Genomic DNA, 18,478 nt, shown 5'->3' with positions numbered 1-18,478 from the left:
GCAGTCTGTGGATTAGAATCCCCATATTCGGCCAGTTTTTTCCATTTTGAAAAAGGACAAAAAATGACAGAGATATGGTTAGAAATATAACGCCCAACCGACCTCATTTTCATACTTTTATTCAAGTTTGTTTGCTCTGGTTTCAAACCATCATATCTCCGGTTGTATTTGCTCTATCAACGTCAAATACAAAGTAGGAGAGTGTTTCAAGTCTGCACTTTTGAATAAATTGTCCCCAGTGGTCTACGTGACCGACTTCTGACGCTATGACGAGTTGAAAATGTCATGTGATTGAGTCACGGGGCCCCGTAGGCGGTTGCCTAGAGCGCCAACTGCTGGAGGGGGCGCCGCTGGTAGGCAAAAAAATAAAAATAAACATAATAATAATAATAGTAATAATTATAGTAAATAAAGAAATACTAGTACTGATAATGTGATAATTTCTCATTAACTGTCTTAAAAATAAAGAAATGAGAAAAACAAAACACCCCCCCGTAATTTCTCAGGTGAGCTCTTCCAGACCCAGCGCTCACTGCACGTGTGCATGAGTGACAGACAGAGCACAGCTGACAGGTGTTGAACGAAGCATCCAGGTAAAGGCCTTCCAAGCTGCACAGTTTAGAAGCAGAGAAAAGAGGAGGCAGAAAAGTAAACCAATTACAGAGGTATGTAACCTTTCAAAATGGTAAAAAATGTTCGATGTTACTAGCAACAACTAGCTGAATTGAAATGAAGCAAAGTTGGCTAATTATGCTACTGTAGATGGTAAAGTTGTGAGATATCTGCTGAGGTGTCTGGTTTACTGCTGCTGAAGTGGTTTATATATGTTTCTATGTGGGTTATATATGTTTCTATGTGTTTTATATATATGTTTCTATGTGGGTTATATATGTTTCTATGTGGGTTACATATATGTTTCTATGTGGTTTATATATGTTTCTATGTGGGTTATATATGTTTCTATGTGGGTTATATATGTTTCTATGTGGTTTATATATGTTTCTATGTGGGTTATATATGTTTCTATGTGGTTTATATATGTTTCTATGTGGTTTATATATGTTTCTATCTGGTTTATGAGGAGGGGCTGAAAAGTTCATAGTCTGACCAAGAAGGACTTATTCCACAGCAATGAAACTTGGCATACATTAAATTCAACCTTTCCTGATACTAACTGCATGGTTTCCTTCCAGATAAACCCACATTGGATAAATAATTTAGGACTTTGAAAAGTAGTACTACAGACATTTCATGAAAATGCTTGCTTTTCACCCCTCCCTCGTTCTCCCTACCCCTCTTGAATTCCTCTTCCCAGTTTTGCACAGTTGATAAAGCTGGAACATCATTCCCTGTAACAACCATGTCAGCATGAATGTCCTTGGGGGTTAACCCCTTTTTCTGCAGATATTTGATAAGACCACGGTGCCACGGATGGTTCACCAAATGTCTCTGGTACTACTTTTCAAAGTCCTAAATTATTTATCCAGTGTGGGTTTATCTGGAAGGAAACCATGCAGTTAGTATCAGGAAAGGTTGAATTTAATGTATGCCAAGTTTCATTGCTGTGGAATAACTCCTTCTTAGTCAGGCTATGAACTTTTCAGCCCCCCCCCCCCCCAGTGCTGGCTGCTTTGTGCATGTCCTCTCATGCCCATATGTCGGGGGGGGGGCAAATTCAAATCTTGCCTATGGTGCCAAAATGGCTAGAACCAGCCCTGCCTAAGGGTTAATAAACCACATCTAGAAAGAGTCTCAGAACGCTCATTTTAGTGCAGGTTAAGTAAATGTTTTGAGTGGAGAAAAGGTGAAACTCCAGATTATCCAAACACTTTGGTTACAACATTTAGAAATACACGATCATCTGGGGAATTTTTAGACTGGCTGATAATAGCACAGGCATAAACATTTAGAGTTGTTATCAGACAGGACACATTAGGTCTCTGGAAGGGCATCTTAGGACTACATATTTTGGCTACAGCAGCGATAGAAAACTGCTGAGTTACACTGTCGGCTAAAAACAGTAAGACGAGTTAAAGATGAGATGATTACTTTGGGTGTCTCAACTGATGGATTGCACCATCAATGGATGGCAGATAAATTACAGAGGGAATTTCAGATAAGATTCGGTTTTTATGCCTCGCTGCAGCAGAGCAACTTTCAGAGATAAGAACCCCTTTCAGACAGCTTAAGTACAGTGTACACTGGCACAATATGCCACATGTCTGGAGAAGCATTTGAGGCCAGTGGGTAAAGCTGAGAGGGAGGTTTTGTGCTGCAGATGATAACTAAAGGAAACCGAGAATCCCTGCGGCGATGGGTTTCACCGTCAAGCCTTGTATGCTTTTGGATCAGTTCAGTTTTTGGATCAGTTCTGGTCAGCAGTTCAGTTTCAGAGCTGGTGTGTGTGTGTGTGTGTGTGTGTATCTGAGCTGCAACCAATCTGAGCAACCACTTACAACAACCTAATTTGTCATTGTACATTCAGAGATATGCTGCAATAGATACTGGAACAGGCTGAGCAGGAGAACAATGATTTTTCTATCACTATTGGGAAATCATTTGTCTGGTCTGAGTGCTCATTGATGATCATTAAGACCGGATGCACACAGACAGAACAGACTTCATTGTACAATATATGGACAAAAGTATGTGGACGCGTTGAATTCAGGTGTTTCTTTTCTAACAGGGGTCTGGGATACAAAATATTCATTCATTCATTTTCTGAACCCGCTTTATCCTCACTAGGGTCACGGGGGTCGCTTGGAGCCTATCCCAGCTACATAGGGGCGAAGGCGGGGTTCACCCTGGACAAGTCGCCAGTTCATCGCAGGGCTGAACATATAGAGACAAACAATCACTCTCCCATTCACACCTATGGGCAATTTAGATTAACCGATTAACCTATTAGTGCATGTCTTTGGATGGTGGGAGGAAGCTGGAGTACCCGGCGAGAACCCACGTGCAAACTCCACACAGAAAGGTCCAAACCCCGGCAACAGGTGTTGGAATCGAACCCAGGACCTTCTTGCTGTGAGGCACGAGTGCTAACCACTGCACCACCGTGTCACCCTGGATACAAAACAATAACGGCAAATGTCATAATATAGTTTTATATCAGGATATATATCATTGCATTGGTTAGTTTGGTTTAAATTGTCATGTTTGCATCCAAAATGCCGCACAGATGGATTTTACTTAATTTCTCTCAACAATTTTTTTTTTAAAATCCATGTCTATAATTTTAAATGTTTTACCTCTAAATTTCTAAAATATTTTCCATGCTCTGACTGTAAATAATAATTTTCTACCACAACTAATCACTTACTTTCATCACATCTGACTGAGGAAGAAAAATCTAACATTAAACTTCAAGGAAATATTGATATTTATAAGCTATATAGACAAAAATATTGGGACACATCATGTCTACAGCTGTAAGGTGTCCTGTTCATGATCATTTGACATATAAATATCAATCAAACAAGTGGTGCCAGGCACAACAAACCCCACCCCTCATACATATTTTGACCATTATAAGTAAATGGGAAGATTTTAAAAATTTCTAAAAAATTTTAACTGTAACCTACTTTTCCCAAAATGTAATGAGATGCATTCTGGAACACTGGCAATCTATAAAGTCACTTTGGTATGAATTCAACCAATAGTTTTGCTGTTACACATGTGAAATTTTGCCCATTATAGGTAAGCGGAGTAAAGAAAAAAAAGATTTAAAAAATTTATAAAAAATTTAGACTTCGACTTATTTTTCCCAAAATGTAGTGACGTGTATTCTGAGTCACTGGCAATCTATAAAGCAAATTTGGTATGAATTCAACCAACAGTTCTGCTGCTACAGACAAGTGAAATTTAGCCCATTATAAGCAAAATGAGAAAATAAAGATTTTAAAAATTCATAAAAAATTTGAACTTCGACCTACTGTTCCCAAAATGTAATGAGATCTGTTCTGGATCACTGGCAATATATAAACTCAATTTGGTATGAATTCAACCAATAGTTTTGCTGCTAGAGTGTTAAAAAACCAAACCAACAACAATATCCCTTGCCTCTCTTTCTGGCGACGGAGTCAAAAACAAAATCAATGCTGAGAGAAATTAAATAAAAACCATCTCTGAAGCAATTTAGAGGCAAAGATAACAAATGAAACCAAACTAACCAATGTAATGATATTTATCCCAATATAAAACTACATTATGACATTTGTTGTTATTGTTTTATATCCCAGACCCCTGTTAGAAAAGAAACACCTGAATTCAATGTGTCCCAATACTTTTGTCCTTATAATTGACCTCAAATACTACCATCTTCTTGAGTATGTTTTTCTAAATATACACACAATTATCACATTATTTATTAAGCTGAAATAGTTCCCAACATGTTTGCTTTATGAATAGTGCAAGACCAAACACAAAACCCTGATATGATTACTGTTGAGGATGACTGTAAATCAGATTTCACTGGTTCATACAGATTTCCTGGTATGCTGCTGGTCTTTACTGCAGCCGGTCGAGGCAGATGGTCGTCTACCCGGAGCCCAGTTCTGTCAGAGGTTTTTCCGTCTGTTAAAGAACTTTTACCCCCCCCACTGTGGCCTTGGGTTAGATCCAGGAGGGTTTGTTGGGTTTCCTCCAAGTGTTTTTAAGGCCTTGATCTGAATTGCCTTGAGGTAATTATGTATGGGACTGGTGCTGTGTAAATAAAATGGGATTCAAATGAATAGAATTGAACTGAATTGAAAAAGTCTTCATTAAGATGACTTTGCCTTTTTACTTAGAACACACAGCCATAACATCCAAACACACACACATGGTAACAACAACGCTAGGTCTTTGTAAAATCCAACATTTCTTGTCCATTATTATTATTATTATTTTTACTTTTCCAGCAGTATTATGTGTGTTTAGTGGCAGTTTTCAATAAAAACTTGAATATTACTTTTTTTTTTTTTGTATCAGGTTAAGAACACTGTGTTTGTCTATACTCATGACTCTAATTACATTTTATTAACAGTTAATGAAGAAAACTAGAACATTTCAAATGGTTCATGTTCTTTTTTTCACTTAACTGTATCTTTCAGATTATACACAAAAAATGCTGTTGCCTAAAAAACTATATTTACAAGTGAATGGTGTGAAAATCAATGCATTTTTATTGGGGGTAAATTTGACCCATTGGCTGTTAAAGATATAAATGCTCAGATTTTAATGGATCAATAGGGACGTTTAATGTGGTATATATGTGACTGGGTAACTACATTGTAGAACCCTTTAAATGTTTTTTTTTTTTTTTTTTTTTTGGTGGCGTCTTATACCTTTGTTATATGTCTCAGTGTTTGTCTTACTTTTTCTGTATGTTTGAAAGACTTAATAAAAATACATTGATTAAAAAAATAATAAATGCTCAATTTTTTTTTTTTATCTGAATTTATCTTTACTACATTTAACAGTAAGGAATGCAACACAAAACAGTTTTAGGAAAAATTATAAGTGGTGAGCTTCAACATTTCATTAAATTCAGGTAACGCATAATTGAAAAGCAGCCGTGGGTAAATTTGACCCGTTTGGTAAACACTGAGTGAACCGTGAATTTCATAAATACAGCTCTAATTCTGTGTTTAAACTGACTAAACACACATCAAAATCAGGCTGAACCAGAATTAAAGATAGTTTTTGGACAAGAAGTACAGATCACATTTATATTAAGGTGGATTTTTTTTTTTTTTTTAACGCTAAAACAAAGAGAAATATTTGTAGTGGTCATTATTTATAGGTTATTATGTTATTATTTTACTGGTCTGACCCACTTTAGATCATATTGGTCTGAATGTGGAACCTGAACTAAAATGATTTTAGCATCCTTGATTGTTAATATCTTCATTGTAATTTTTGTATTTCACAAATTCATCGCACAAGCTGGACTGAACATATCCAGCCCTTAAATGGGCCATATTTAGCTAAACCCACTTTTATTAAGTCTTTGGTTCATTTATTTGTGTATTTGGATCCTAATAGTTGAAAAAGTTTGAATTTGAATCCTCAAGGTGCTGCAAAGGTATCTTTATATTCATTCCAGCAAAAATCGGGTGGATTTCTACAACCCGTTTTAATTTCTGCTTCATTTGTTACGTTTTACAAGTATTTATGTCACGACATTTGCACATATAAGGTCAAGACTTAAGACGAACATTTCTCCAAGTTTGACATAACTGTTTATCAGCAGTAGCGGCTGTAGTGCATACTGAAAATATGTCCAAACTTTGAGTCGATTACCTAAAATGTTCAGTTGTTGGTTGAACGGAACAGAAAGCACAGCTAACAACTTGGAGGGGGCGGGGCCTGAAGTGGTTTGTTTGCTTTTAAAAGGCCAGCGCTCCAAACCACCTTTCTGGTGTCATTACTCAGAAATAGGTTTGAAGATGGACCTGTGGAGTTGAATTAATGAAGAATTCAGACCCAAGCATGTTGACCACAGGGAAATGTTTGAAAATGCATAATTCCATTTAAAAAAGCAAAATATCGCTCCTTTAATATTACCAGACAGCAGCGTTCTACCTCGTTCCCACTCAGCATTTCTGATAAAGTTGATAGCAGATGCATATTGACTGCCTTGCAGCAAAACAAAAACACCTATAGATCAGTTTGACCTGCTTTATGTTGATTACACAGTAAGTGAGCTGGCTGATATTTCAATGAACACGGGCAGTAAAAGAAAATCAATAGACAGGCCCAGGCTTTTCACTTGATGGAATTACTGGCTTTAACCTCTGGAGATTTGCTAACTAAATGCTGCAGAAAAGGTGTGAAATCATCAATAATTGAGCGAGTAATTAATTATAACCGTGCACCGGAGTAAAACAAAGGGATGGAAAATGAATTGGCTCGGACTGACGTGTTCTTTACAGAGCTTAATGATGTTTGCATGGTGAGGATATTGGGAGTGATAAGAGCTGCAGCCTTACAGGGAGGAAGAGTCTCTGAGCGGCACAGGGTTTGAAGAGCTTCTTCCACTCCTCGGCGTTGCCCACGGAGAAGGTGATGGGGTAGATGCTGTACTGGAACTTGGCTGAGATGGAGCGAGGCCACTGCTTCAGCTGGAAGGAAAGCAAGACGCAGTTATTTCACACTGAGTACGTTTACATGTACACCGTAGTCAAACTATAGTGGCTTTTCTGTTGGACATCTGTGCAAAACTTGACCGATATTTCCTGAATGTCAAAAAAACAGAAGTGCATAATGTCATTTTTTCCCATTAGATCACAAATGTGATGATTTGTTTGTTTTTATCGCAAGATGACACGAGAAGTTATTCCATAAACATGGCAATGAATGTAAATATCGTGTTGATTTACAGATATATTCATTATTATTGTATATTACCCCTCTATCCTGTACTAAATTAAAAAATGATTCATTTTACCTGTGTGTTCGCACAAATTTGAGTCACTAATAAAAAAAAGTCAAAGTCAAAAGTGCAAGTTGGTTTTACTTTCCAAGATACAGTCTTGGGTCAAAATTTGAATTTCTGAGAATGAATGAGAGAATGGGTTTTATTCAAAAGGAATGTTTTTCTCAGAGCCACCGATCTACCTCAAAACAGTGTCTGCACATGACAATACATTCACTTTACAGGTTCTATCTAGTGGAACATTTATAAATCCACTGTATAAATGTACATAAACCAATATACCATTATATATATTAAAAATATGAGCTAACCAGCACTTTCGTCATTCGCTTTCTGATTCATTTTATTAAAGTGTGCAAGATTTAGCTCATTTAATGTCTGAAGCAGATAATTTCTAAGGAACTGTAGAGCAGTATTTAAAATTCTGTCCCAACCACTAAAATCAGTACATGGTAAACAATGTTAAATTACTACACTAACACCCTTCTCCCAAGTGAGGAAAAAATGTGCATTGACACTTTTTAGCATTTAACATTTGACCTAGCACAAAATATAACAATATACTGTATATTATCAAGTGTTGCTGTTAATAATTGACATATGCCAGGCTTCAAACATAATAAAAAATAACTAACCCTTTTTTTATGTTGTATATTGAAAAAAAAATTTTTTTTTAATGTTTTTCGCATTAAAAAAATATAGTTTATATATATATATATATATATATATATATATATATATATATATATATATATACATATTACAAACATGGCATTTAAAGGGTTAAAAAATATGACAGTTATTGAGTATTTGGTATTATTGTTGTTTATGGTTCAAGTTGATGAAATATAAAAAAGTATCCAACAGCTAAAAACAAACTGTATGAACAACATTTTCACATTACTACGGCGCTGAAATTTTGATTTTTGACGAATTTCCGTGGTAGTAAAAATTTGCCTTTACTTCCAATGGTCCATAATTTGATGGTTTATAACATGTAAATGGTTACAGATGTCAATATAGTTCCTATTGATCACTGATAGCAAGTCATATATGCACTTTAATTTGGGTTCATGACCTTCGACCTTCAATAACCTTGAAGGGTCAAACTCAAGGTCACCAACGTCTAAATTTCAATAAACTTCTCCAAAACTACTGGTCAGATTAATTTCAGATTTTTTATATATCTTCCTTGGGACAATGTCTACAAAGTTTGTTCACAGTTTTGAGAAATTTGGATTTTTGACAAATTTTTAAAGTAATAAAAATGTACCTTTATTTATAATGGTCCATATTTTGATGCTTTATAGGATGTAAATGGTTGCAGATATTAATATAGTTCCTATTGATCACTGATAGAAGTCATATATGGACTTTAATTAAGTTAGCGGAGTTCTCCTCCAGTGAAAGTACCACCCACTTCTATTGGGAGGTTGATCTGCATCCAGACCACAGGACTCTAACATAGATCAGAACCTGACAACCTCATAAATTCAACTTGTTATTGATTCTTAATAGAACATGCCAATGAGATACAGGAACATTTGTCCTATTTTTTTAAGAGTCATGTAAATGTACTGATTGAATACAGAGGATACTATCTAATGGAAAGGTTGAGTAAAAGGAAGAGTGTGTGACAAAGAGCTGGGGTAAACAGTCATTATCCTGAAAGCGAAGCCGTTTGTGAGCTTATCCACACAAACTGGCTCGTAAAGACAACTGAATAAAAACAATGAAGTCATGCCTCGTGGTGCGATGTGGTTCAGCATCGGACACAAGCAGCTGGCAGCTGTTGTTTTATTATTAACTATAGTCTAAACAGTAAAAGCACCCTCTTAGCACTCCAGCCCGTGTTATCTGACCTTACATACTGAAGTTGTATGTCATCATCAGTTTAACAGTCGCGCCCTGAGCTGAGTCAAAGTGCTGGATGTGATTGGCAGCGTTTGTGTCGACAAGGACAAGAGATCAGACACACACCATGACTCTAAACACTGTGGATCCTGTCACACATACCCAGCATTCAGTTTGTGCTACATCATCAAGGACACAACTTCCTGTATTCTACACATGGGAAAGATTAATCCAACACACCAGCACAAATGCACAGTTCCTCTGCGATTAAAATCAGATTTATGTAGGTTAATTCTCATGACAGTGCCCCTGACCATGGTACTGATGTAGATCTGGAGTTGGTCCCTGGGAACCTAATATGTGCAACATGCTAATACTTGCTAATTTCTTATGCTAATGGTAGGTACTGTGTGTATTAGGATGGGTAAAGTGCAGAGATGGAATTTGCCTATATTTTCCATATTAAAGTGAGTTAACCATTTAACCCCTGACACATTATTTCAGTGAAATGGGGGATGCTTGAAATTTGTGGCTATAGAAGGTGTAGAAGCATAAAGCACAAATAACATTAACTGAAAAACAAGTGTCTCCATCCAGACGTCTACCTGCTTAAGTGTTGAAAAAGTCAAACATTCGGGTCCAGCCCTACAAGGGTGTTTACCCATCACTCCAACATGGCTCCACCCTTTTTTCCAAACATGGTCATTTCCAGTGCCAAAAAAAAACTAGGGATGGGAATTGATAAGAATTTAACGATTCTGATTCCATTGTCGATTTTGCTTATCGATCCAATTCCTTATCGATTCTCATTGAGTAAGGGAATAAAAGAGTACAGACGGGTTTGTTTGCATTAACTGTCTTTTATATTTCCATCTCTGCACAGAAAATAATAACAGATGATGCCAGGCCCAGTTTGGGGGATGGGGGGGGTCACACCATACGACCATACAAAGTGAAAGTGAAACTTAAGATGCTTTACTAATTCGTCTATGTCTCCTGCTGTTGTGCACCTCATTTTCCTTTTCCCTACCTTTGGAAACTTTTATTTGAGGGGGCAGGACGTTTGTTGCCCCCTCTAGAACCAGGCCTAGATGATGCCCTGGCGTTCACTAGATTCACATGCGTCACTAGGTAGCGTATCAAACACGTGACATTCCTACAAATGAATTGCATGCTGTGGACAAATGTTTGAGCATATTGGAGGGATTTCCCCCCTTTTGAAGAAATGGAAGCTTTGACAGTGTTACAAGTGGCCGTGGTGTCATCTTTTCACATGAAATATAGCCAAACTTTGGAGCATTTCTGCCTTGATGCCATGTTGGCTACCTTCTAAACCAAATCAATGCAGTGTAAGTGTGACATCATCAAGCATGTGCAACGAAGGTGGAATCAATAAGAAGAGGCAGGCAGGCAAACGATTCTAAGGAAGTGAGCTACTGGGAACCGGTTCTCAAAAAGAAGTGGTTCTCAATTCCCATCCCTAAAAAAATCCAGTATGGCTTTGCATGTTATGAAAAAATGAAAAGACACGGGATGGCACTTTATAAGGAGCACTAAAACAAGCGGTATGACACTTTGACTGCCAAGTTCAAATATCAACAATCTTTCCCAGAAAATGCTTACTCCACCTTTAATAGACTGTTAGTTACGGTATCAGTGGAACTAATCAGAATCATACCGGCACCTCTGCAGAGGTGACTTTGAAGTGATACATGGTGCTGGAGCAACGCAGGGCGTCTTGGTGATATATTACGCCTCAGCCTTGAGATAAAAGGGTTATATGTCTGTACTAGAGCGAGTCAGAGGCAGAGTTAAACCTGCTGAGATCCTGTCATCTATTACAAAACGAGGGGGGGGTGTTTAACATGCTGCGCATTAAATCCGGTGTTTTATAATAAGATTCAGACACACAGAAACACTGTGAAAGATTTGCTAGTTTTACTCCAAGTGTCTGAGCTACAGCAGAAACCAATGTTTTCATGAACTTAGCACTTCTTACCTTCTCTTCAAATCGAGGGGCCAAGGGGTCCTCGGCAAAAATGTGAAACTTGATCTTCTTGAGGCTGAACAGGAGGGCAGATTTGACCATGGTGAGGGTCTCGTCCAGACGATTCCCACAAGCCACCACTGCCAGGTGCATGACGTCCTCCGCCCGGGCCCGTTTGGTCACAGGTCGGCCCACATAAGCCCGCTGTTTACTGGGAAAGACAGAAGACAGAAAACAGGGATGAAGATATGGTATCTGCAGGGACGATGAAGTCAAAGGGATGACTTTATAGCAGGGGTATCCAAACTTTTTTTAAAGAGGGCCAGATCTGATAATGTGGAGATTGCCAGGGGCCAGTGGTCCCTTCGGACGTTTTTTAAACAGTAAAAATTACATATAAAAGCGCTGTTCTACAACAATTTTATTTTCATTGTCACAATATCATTTTTTTAAATGGCAATGTAACCAAATCTAAGCCACTAAGGTGTCAACAAATTTTTAAAAAAAAATTCTGCCTTCCTTTCACAATGGAGTCAGATAACATAGAACAAACTGTGTGGAGTATCTTAAACGTCCAAGAAGTTGATAAAAATCTTAACCCCACATTCATTTTAAACATGACTTATATGAGTAATCATTACTCATATATTACTCAGTAATGCAAAGTCTGCTAACATTTAAGATGTAAACATATGACTCTTACTCTTGTCTTTCACAAAATCATTCAGAAAGTAATATTTTGTGTCACATCGAGTACATAACACCAGCAGTTATAGGCAACTAACCTGGCAACTTGGTAGCTTGCCATGGTGGTGAATTCATTGAACTCCCGGGTTCACATGAAGAGTCACTGTTCTGAGTTTAAAGCAGCTTGAATTTGCTTCACTTTTTCGGAACGCTCACTCCCTGCTAGCTTGTCGTATGCGTTAGCATGTTTTGTCTGCTAGTGTCTCTTTACATTGAATTCCTTAAACAAGGCAACAGTCTCTTGACAAATTAGGCAAACACAATCACCTCGATTTTCAGTGAAAAAAAATTGTAATTCCCATCTCTCCTGGAAGCAGTGGCCCTCACTGTCAACTTTCGTTTTTTAATTTACAGGCGCCGTGGTTAGAAATTAGCGAAAAGGGTTCACGGCAAGGTCACAGAGCCAGATAGAGTTAGAGTAGTGCTGCCACCATGAGGTGAAAGGAGAAACTGCGTTTTGAACCTTTTATGATTCATGGACTCGGTTCAACGGTCCAAGCGGGCCATAAATAATACATTCTAAAACCCAAGCTGTGGGCCGTATAAAATCTGACCGCGAGCCGTGATTGGCCCCCGGGCCGGACATTGGACATGCCTGCTTTATAGGATGCTTTTCAAGGTGTCTTTAATCAAATTTCAGACTTTCCATTCACATATACTAAAATACAAAACATATGCCAAAATATGTACATAAAATATGCTAAAATATATTAAAATATAGAAAAGTACACTAAACTGTGCTAAAATACACACAAAACAAATGCACTAAAATACAAAAAATGAGCTAAATACACAATCCGGCTATCTGCAGGTTTGATAGCATGGAATTTCTGACTTTTTACAATATCTTTCAAGGCGTCGTTGATCAAATTCCAGACTTTCCTTTCACATAAATACAAGTCCCATTGTGTTGAATCAGTCTGAACCATGTTTCAACCCACTAATGTTACATTTCCATTTTACCATGACTAATATTTCTGCTACTGATGTTGTAGCAGCTAAAGCTCATACCTGAACCCCTCCACCCATCAATGGTTGTTGGAGTTATACACCAACATGCACAAAAATAATAAAATACAGTATTAAAAAAAACACACAAAAAAAGTGCACCAAAAATACAAAACATATGCTACAAAACACAAAAAACATACTAAAATACATATAAAATATGCTAAAAAAAAAAAAAAAAATGCAATAAAATACCAAAAATAAACTAAAAATACAATCTGACTATATGCAGGTTTGATGAAGCTGAATTTCTGACTTTTTAAAACATTTTTCAAGACCTCCACCCATGAAAGATTGTTGGAGGCTCCACTTAGGATTGTGTCTGTGGGATTTTTCAGAATTCAAGGGCTAGATTTAAGGATTAATTATCAACTTTAAGGACAAATGTAAGACTTTTTATGAATCTGCAGACACTTTGAAAGAATGCGTATAAAACCCTCACAGGTGTCATACTTTTCTAAATCCACTTTTATTAGTCTTTGGTTCATTTATTTGTGTATTTGGACCCTAAGCGTTCACAAAGTTTGAATTTGAACCCTCCAGATGCTGCAAAGCTATCTGTACATTCATTTTGGCAAAAATTGAGAGGATTTCTACAACCTGTTTTAATTCCTGCTTAATTTGTTGCGTCTATGACTAGTTATGTCACGACATTTGCACATATGAGGTCAAGATAAGATTACGCCATAATTGTCCATACTGAAAATATGTCCAAACTTCGAGCCGATTACCTAAAATGTTCAGTTGTTGGTTGAACAGGACAGAGCAGCATGTGAGCGTGAAGTGGCTCATGTGCATTTAAAGGGCCAGCGCTCAAAACCACCTTTCTGGTGTCATTACTCAGAAATAGGGTTGAAGATGGACCTGTGGAGTTGAATTAATGAAGAATTCAGACCCAAGCAGAGCATTTACAGTTTATGTAGACCACAGGGAAATGTTGGAAAATGCATAATTCCATTTAAAAAGTAAACTTGGGTACAGCTGTATTTTTCTGCAATGTCAAAGTAAAGAGATTAGTACAAGAATCACCATTTCTAGTGGAGAAAATCATGTGCGTGTTCATTTTCCTTTATCTACCAGTGTTTTTGGATCTAGATCGGTCAAGGCCATGTGGGGGGTTGGTCCGGATCTGCTGGCAGTTGCTAATTTGATAAACCCTGTTCCCATCACTCGTCACTTGTAAATTGGATGTGTGTGCTGCAACACATGTGAAGAGTAATTTGTTCACCACAGCAGATGTGCTCCTTAAAGTCTAAACATGGTGAAATCCTGCCAACATCTCATTTAAGACTGACAGTGGGATTTTCCAAACTAAAGCAATCAAATCCCCATGGCATAATTCCATACGGTTACTGTCATTTATAGAGCAGGTTAGCGCATCTCCACCAATTTCATCCGGATATTTTTCCACATTATAAGGACTGCATTCACCCTTTTCATTGACTGCTAATGCTGAAGATGGCGTTCGAGCAGAGCAGACGTTTCATGAGGCTGCATGACTCCATCAGATTGGAAATGACATCTGTGTAATTTCAATAATAAAATGAGAATGTGCCATGTGTTAGAATAAGATGAGTAAAAAAATAGGGTTGAAGGATTTGAGAAAAGCATACAATTGATATTCTCTGACAAATACACATGGTTCTCCATCGACGTTCTATAGCGGGGCTGTCAAAGTCATGTTAGTTCAGGTTCCACATTCAGCCCAATGTGATCTGAAGTGGGCCGGAATGGTAAAATAACAACGCAAAAAGGAAATTTACATTTTGAAAGTGTTTTCATCTACAAAGTTTCCTTAAAAATGTGAATTTTTGTGCAATTTTAACAACATTATGCCTCAGTTAATCATTTTCACATGTGATTTAGACCTAACAGATCACAGTGGATCTACAAGTACACAAAACATTTAAGAACAGGTAGAATATTATTAAAATTACACTTCTGGTTGTTCATATTTGTCAGGTTATTCACATTTTTTTGTAAAAGGAGAGTTTATACATGTAATAGGGCTGTCAAAATTAACCCATTAACGTGGATTAATCCATCATCATGATTAAACCGATTAACAATTTTAACACAATTAATGCATCTGCAGCACAGAATGACTCTGAACGTCTCTGCCAATGCATTTGAGGCAGTTTGTCCAAATAGTTACTGATGTGCATGAACAAATGGGCAGTTGATCCAGTATTGACAGGCAGCAGAACCAACCCATAAAGATGGAAGACACTAAACAGCACGTTGGCCCTCTGGATGGAAATATGAGGACAAAACAAACAAGATGGAACAGTCCACCGACATAAAGTATTATGCACACTCTACAGCAGGGGTGTCCAAACTTTTTTTAAAGAGGGCCAGATCTGATAATGTGGAGATTGCCAGGGGCCAGTGGTCCCTTTGGACATTTTTTAAACAGTAAAAATTACATATAAATGCGCTGTTCTACAGCAATTTTATTTTCATTGTCACAATATCATTTTTTTTAAATGGCAGTGTAACCAAATCTAAGCCACTCAGGTGTGAACAAATAAAAAAAAAAAAAAAAAAACACTTTTGCCCTCCTTTCACATCTGGAGTCAGATAACATAGAACAAACTGTGTGGAGTATCTTAAACTTCCAAGTTGATAAAAATCTTAACCCCACATTCATTTTAAACATGACTTATATGAGTAATCATTACTCATATATTACTCAGTAATGCAAAGTCTGTTAACATTTCAGATGAAAACATATGACTCTTACTCTTGTCTTTCATAAAATCATTCAGAAAGTAATATTTGTGTCACATCTGTAAGTACATAACACCAGCAGTTAGAGGCAACTAACCTGGAAACTTGGTAGCCTGCCTTGGTGGTGAATTCACTGAACACACAGGTTCACATGAAGAGTCACTGTTGTGAGTTTAAAGCAGCTTGAATTTGCTTCACTTTTTCGGAGCGCTCACTCCCTGCTAGCTTGTCGTATGCGTTAGCATGTTTTGTCTGCTCGTGTCTCTTTACAATGAATTCCTTAAACAAGGCAACAGTCTCTTGACAAATTAGGCAAACACAATCACCTCGATTTTCAGTGAAAAAAAATTGTAATTCCCATCTCTCCTGGAAGCGGCGGCCCTCACTGTCAACTTCCATTTTTTTATTTACATGCGCCATGGTTAGAAATTGGCGAAAAGGGTTCACGGTGAGGTCACAGAGCCAGATAGAGTTAGAGTGGTGCTGCCACCATGAGGTGAAAGGAGAAACTGCGTTTTGAACCTTTTATGATTCATGTACTTGGCTCAACAGTCCAAGTGGGCCATAAAGAATACATTCTAAAACCCAAGCTGTGGGCCGTACAAAATCTGGCCGCGGGCCATGATTGGCCCCCGGGCCGGACTTTGGACATGCCTGCTCTACAGGAAGGAGTTTTCTTATCACCAAAGCACTTCCAGCGTAAAATACCACATTAACACGAAGCATACGTTAGTTGGGGTTTCTGCTAGCACTTTGGCTAACATGTTGCACAGCTTGTGACAAAACCATTAAGTGCATATACTGTATATTCCCTTCTTTCTTGAGCCTGTTTGCTTATGCAAAATGAAACACAATATAGATTAAAAATGAATATGTAATCATGATTAATCGAAATTAATCCACAGCAACCCTTGATTACTCTCATTAAAAATTTTAATCGTTTGACAGCACTAAAATGTAAACATTTTCATGAAATTTTACTTTTGTTTTTTTACACTAAAGCAAAGACAAAAAAATGTAGTTGCTATTATTTATAGGTTAAGTTATTAATTTACTGGTCTGACCCACTTTCGATCAAATGTGGAACCTGAACTAAAATGATTTTAGCATCCTTGATTGTTAATATCTTTACTATAATTTTTGTTTATTACAAATTCATCTCAATAGGATGGACCCTTTGACAGGCCCGTTTTGTTTGACCGCCTCCAACCCTCCAACCCTGGTTTTCCACTAAATCTCGCTGTTACTACTTGTTTCTCAAAGTCCTTCACAGTCCAATCAAGGCCAATCAATACATCCCAGAATGAATAGTCTAGTCAGTGATTGTGCAGGTTACGTCACTGCCCCCAATTTCACAGTTCAGTAACACACACATATCTGACACTTATTACCTGATGGAAATGAAAACACAAATGAAGGTGGAGAGAGTGAGTCGGCGACAGCTTCTCAGTGGGACGACCTCACTAACTGAAGCCGGTGTGTGGCTAATTATTACAAATGTACTCATAAAGAAATGTACAAGGGCAATCATAAAGGTGAATGAGCACTGGGGTTTTCTGCTGCAACACGGAACCAACTCACATGTGCCCCAAATATAGAGATTTTTAACCTATTTATGTGCCTATAAGACACAACTTCATAAACTTTCACTACCTTTATCCTGGAAGCATTTTGCCAGCAAAACAATAACACTTACTATGAATACATTTGCTTTGGATAAGTCTCCTCATATCTAAATACCCCAGTGTTGTGGTCAGCTGGTTTTTCTTTAGCATTTCTAACAGACTCATGGTGTTTAAAGTGCACAGAGCATCCTTGAAAACTCAAACACAGGACTCAGCTGGACTCAGATCTGGATCCTGGGCATTGGAACCATCCTTTAATAGTATCCTTATGTAACTACAGGATTAATGGATCCTTCCTTGACTTTGAGAAACCCTGATCCTGACCCCTGCCTGTTTCCCAGACCTTCTCCTGCTGAGTTCCTGTCTTGACCTGCTGTGCTTCTGATCCATCTTATGGGTCTTCCAACAGCGCCTCCAGCCCACCTGAGCTTCTGTTCACCTGGTTTACCTCAGTGACCTACTTACATGAGTTCCATTCAGCCAAAATCCAGTTCACTACCTACTTTCTGTGTGTACTTCACTGACTTCCAGCCTGGCTTTGCATGGTATGTTTCCTTTTATGTCCATTTGTGTTCTCACCGTCCTGGTGCTAGTGGAGTTTCCCATCTATCCCTTTACTTACATTACTGCATCTACAGATCTACTAGCTCCGACCTGATCCACACCTCTGTTACGTTTACCTCAGTCCACCAATTCTGGTAACAAAAGGTTGTGTATTTAAATTAATTTATACACATATAATCCTCAATACCAGATACTGATATAGTCATTTCTTTACAGGTGACTTCTCAAAACAAACTGCTTTATGCTGCGTTCCAGGCCGGTTTTTGAGCCCGTAAGTCACAACTTCAAACCATGACTCACGACTTTGTAACATTCCAGGCAAGTCACGCCAAACTGTTTGAGCGCAAGGAATTGTGGTAGCTACATGTAAACAAACCAGCATGGTGGACTGTACGTTATGCTCATTTACAAGGAATTGTGGTAGCTACATGTAAACAAACCAGCATGGTGGACCGTACGTTACGCTCACTTACAATCATTTCTATCGCCAAAGGTGCTTGTTCTTTCCTTATTTGAGGGAAACAGAGGAGTAAAAACAGC

General features: G+C 37.8%; 1 protein-coding gene across 1 annotated transcript in view; it reads right to left on the bottom strand.

Annotated features, from left to right (window-relative positions):
• Positions 1-18,478, bottom strand: part of gxylt2 (glucoside xylosyltransferase 2) — a 58,083-nt gene that overhangs the window by 22,761 nt on the left and 16,844 nt on the right. Inside the window, exons 2-3 of the mRNA XM_030135490.1 lie at positions 11,277-11,475; positions 6,978-7,109 (exon numbers count right to left, since the gene is read on the bottom strand). Coding sequence (XP_029991350.1) covers positions 6,978-7,109; positions 11,277-11,475 — 331 coding nt within the window. The remainder of the gene's footprint in view (positions 1-6,977; positions 7,110-11,276; positions 11,476-18,478) is intronic.

This window comes from Sphaeramia orbicularis, chromosome 5, assembly GCF_902148855.1.
Source record: "Sphaeramia orbicularis chromosome 5, fSphaOr1.1, whole genome shotgun sequence".
NCBI lineage: Eukaryota > Metazoa > Chordata > Actinopteri > Kurtiformes > Apogonidae > Sphaeramia > Sphaeramia orbicularis.
The sequence above is the reverse complement of the archived record's forward strand: the minus strand, read 5'-3'. Positions and strand labels throughout refer to the sequence as shown.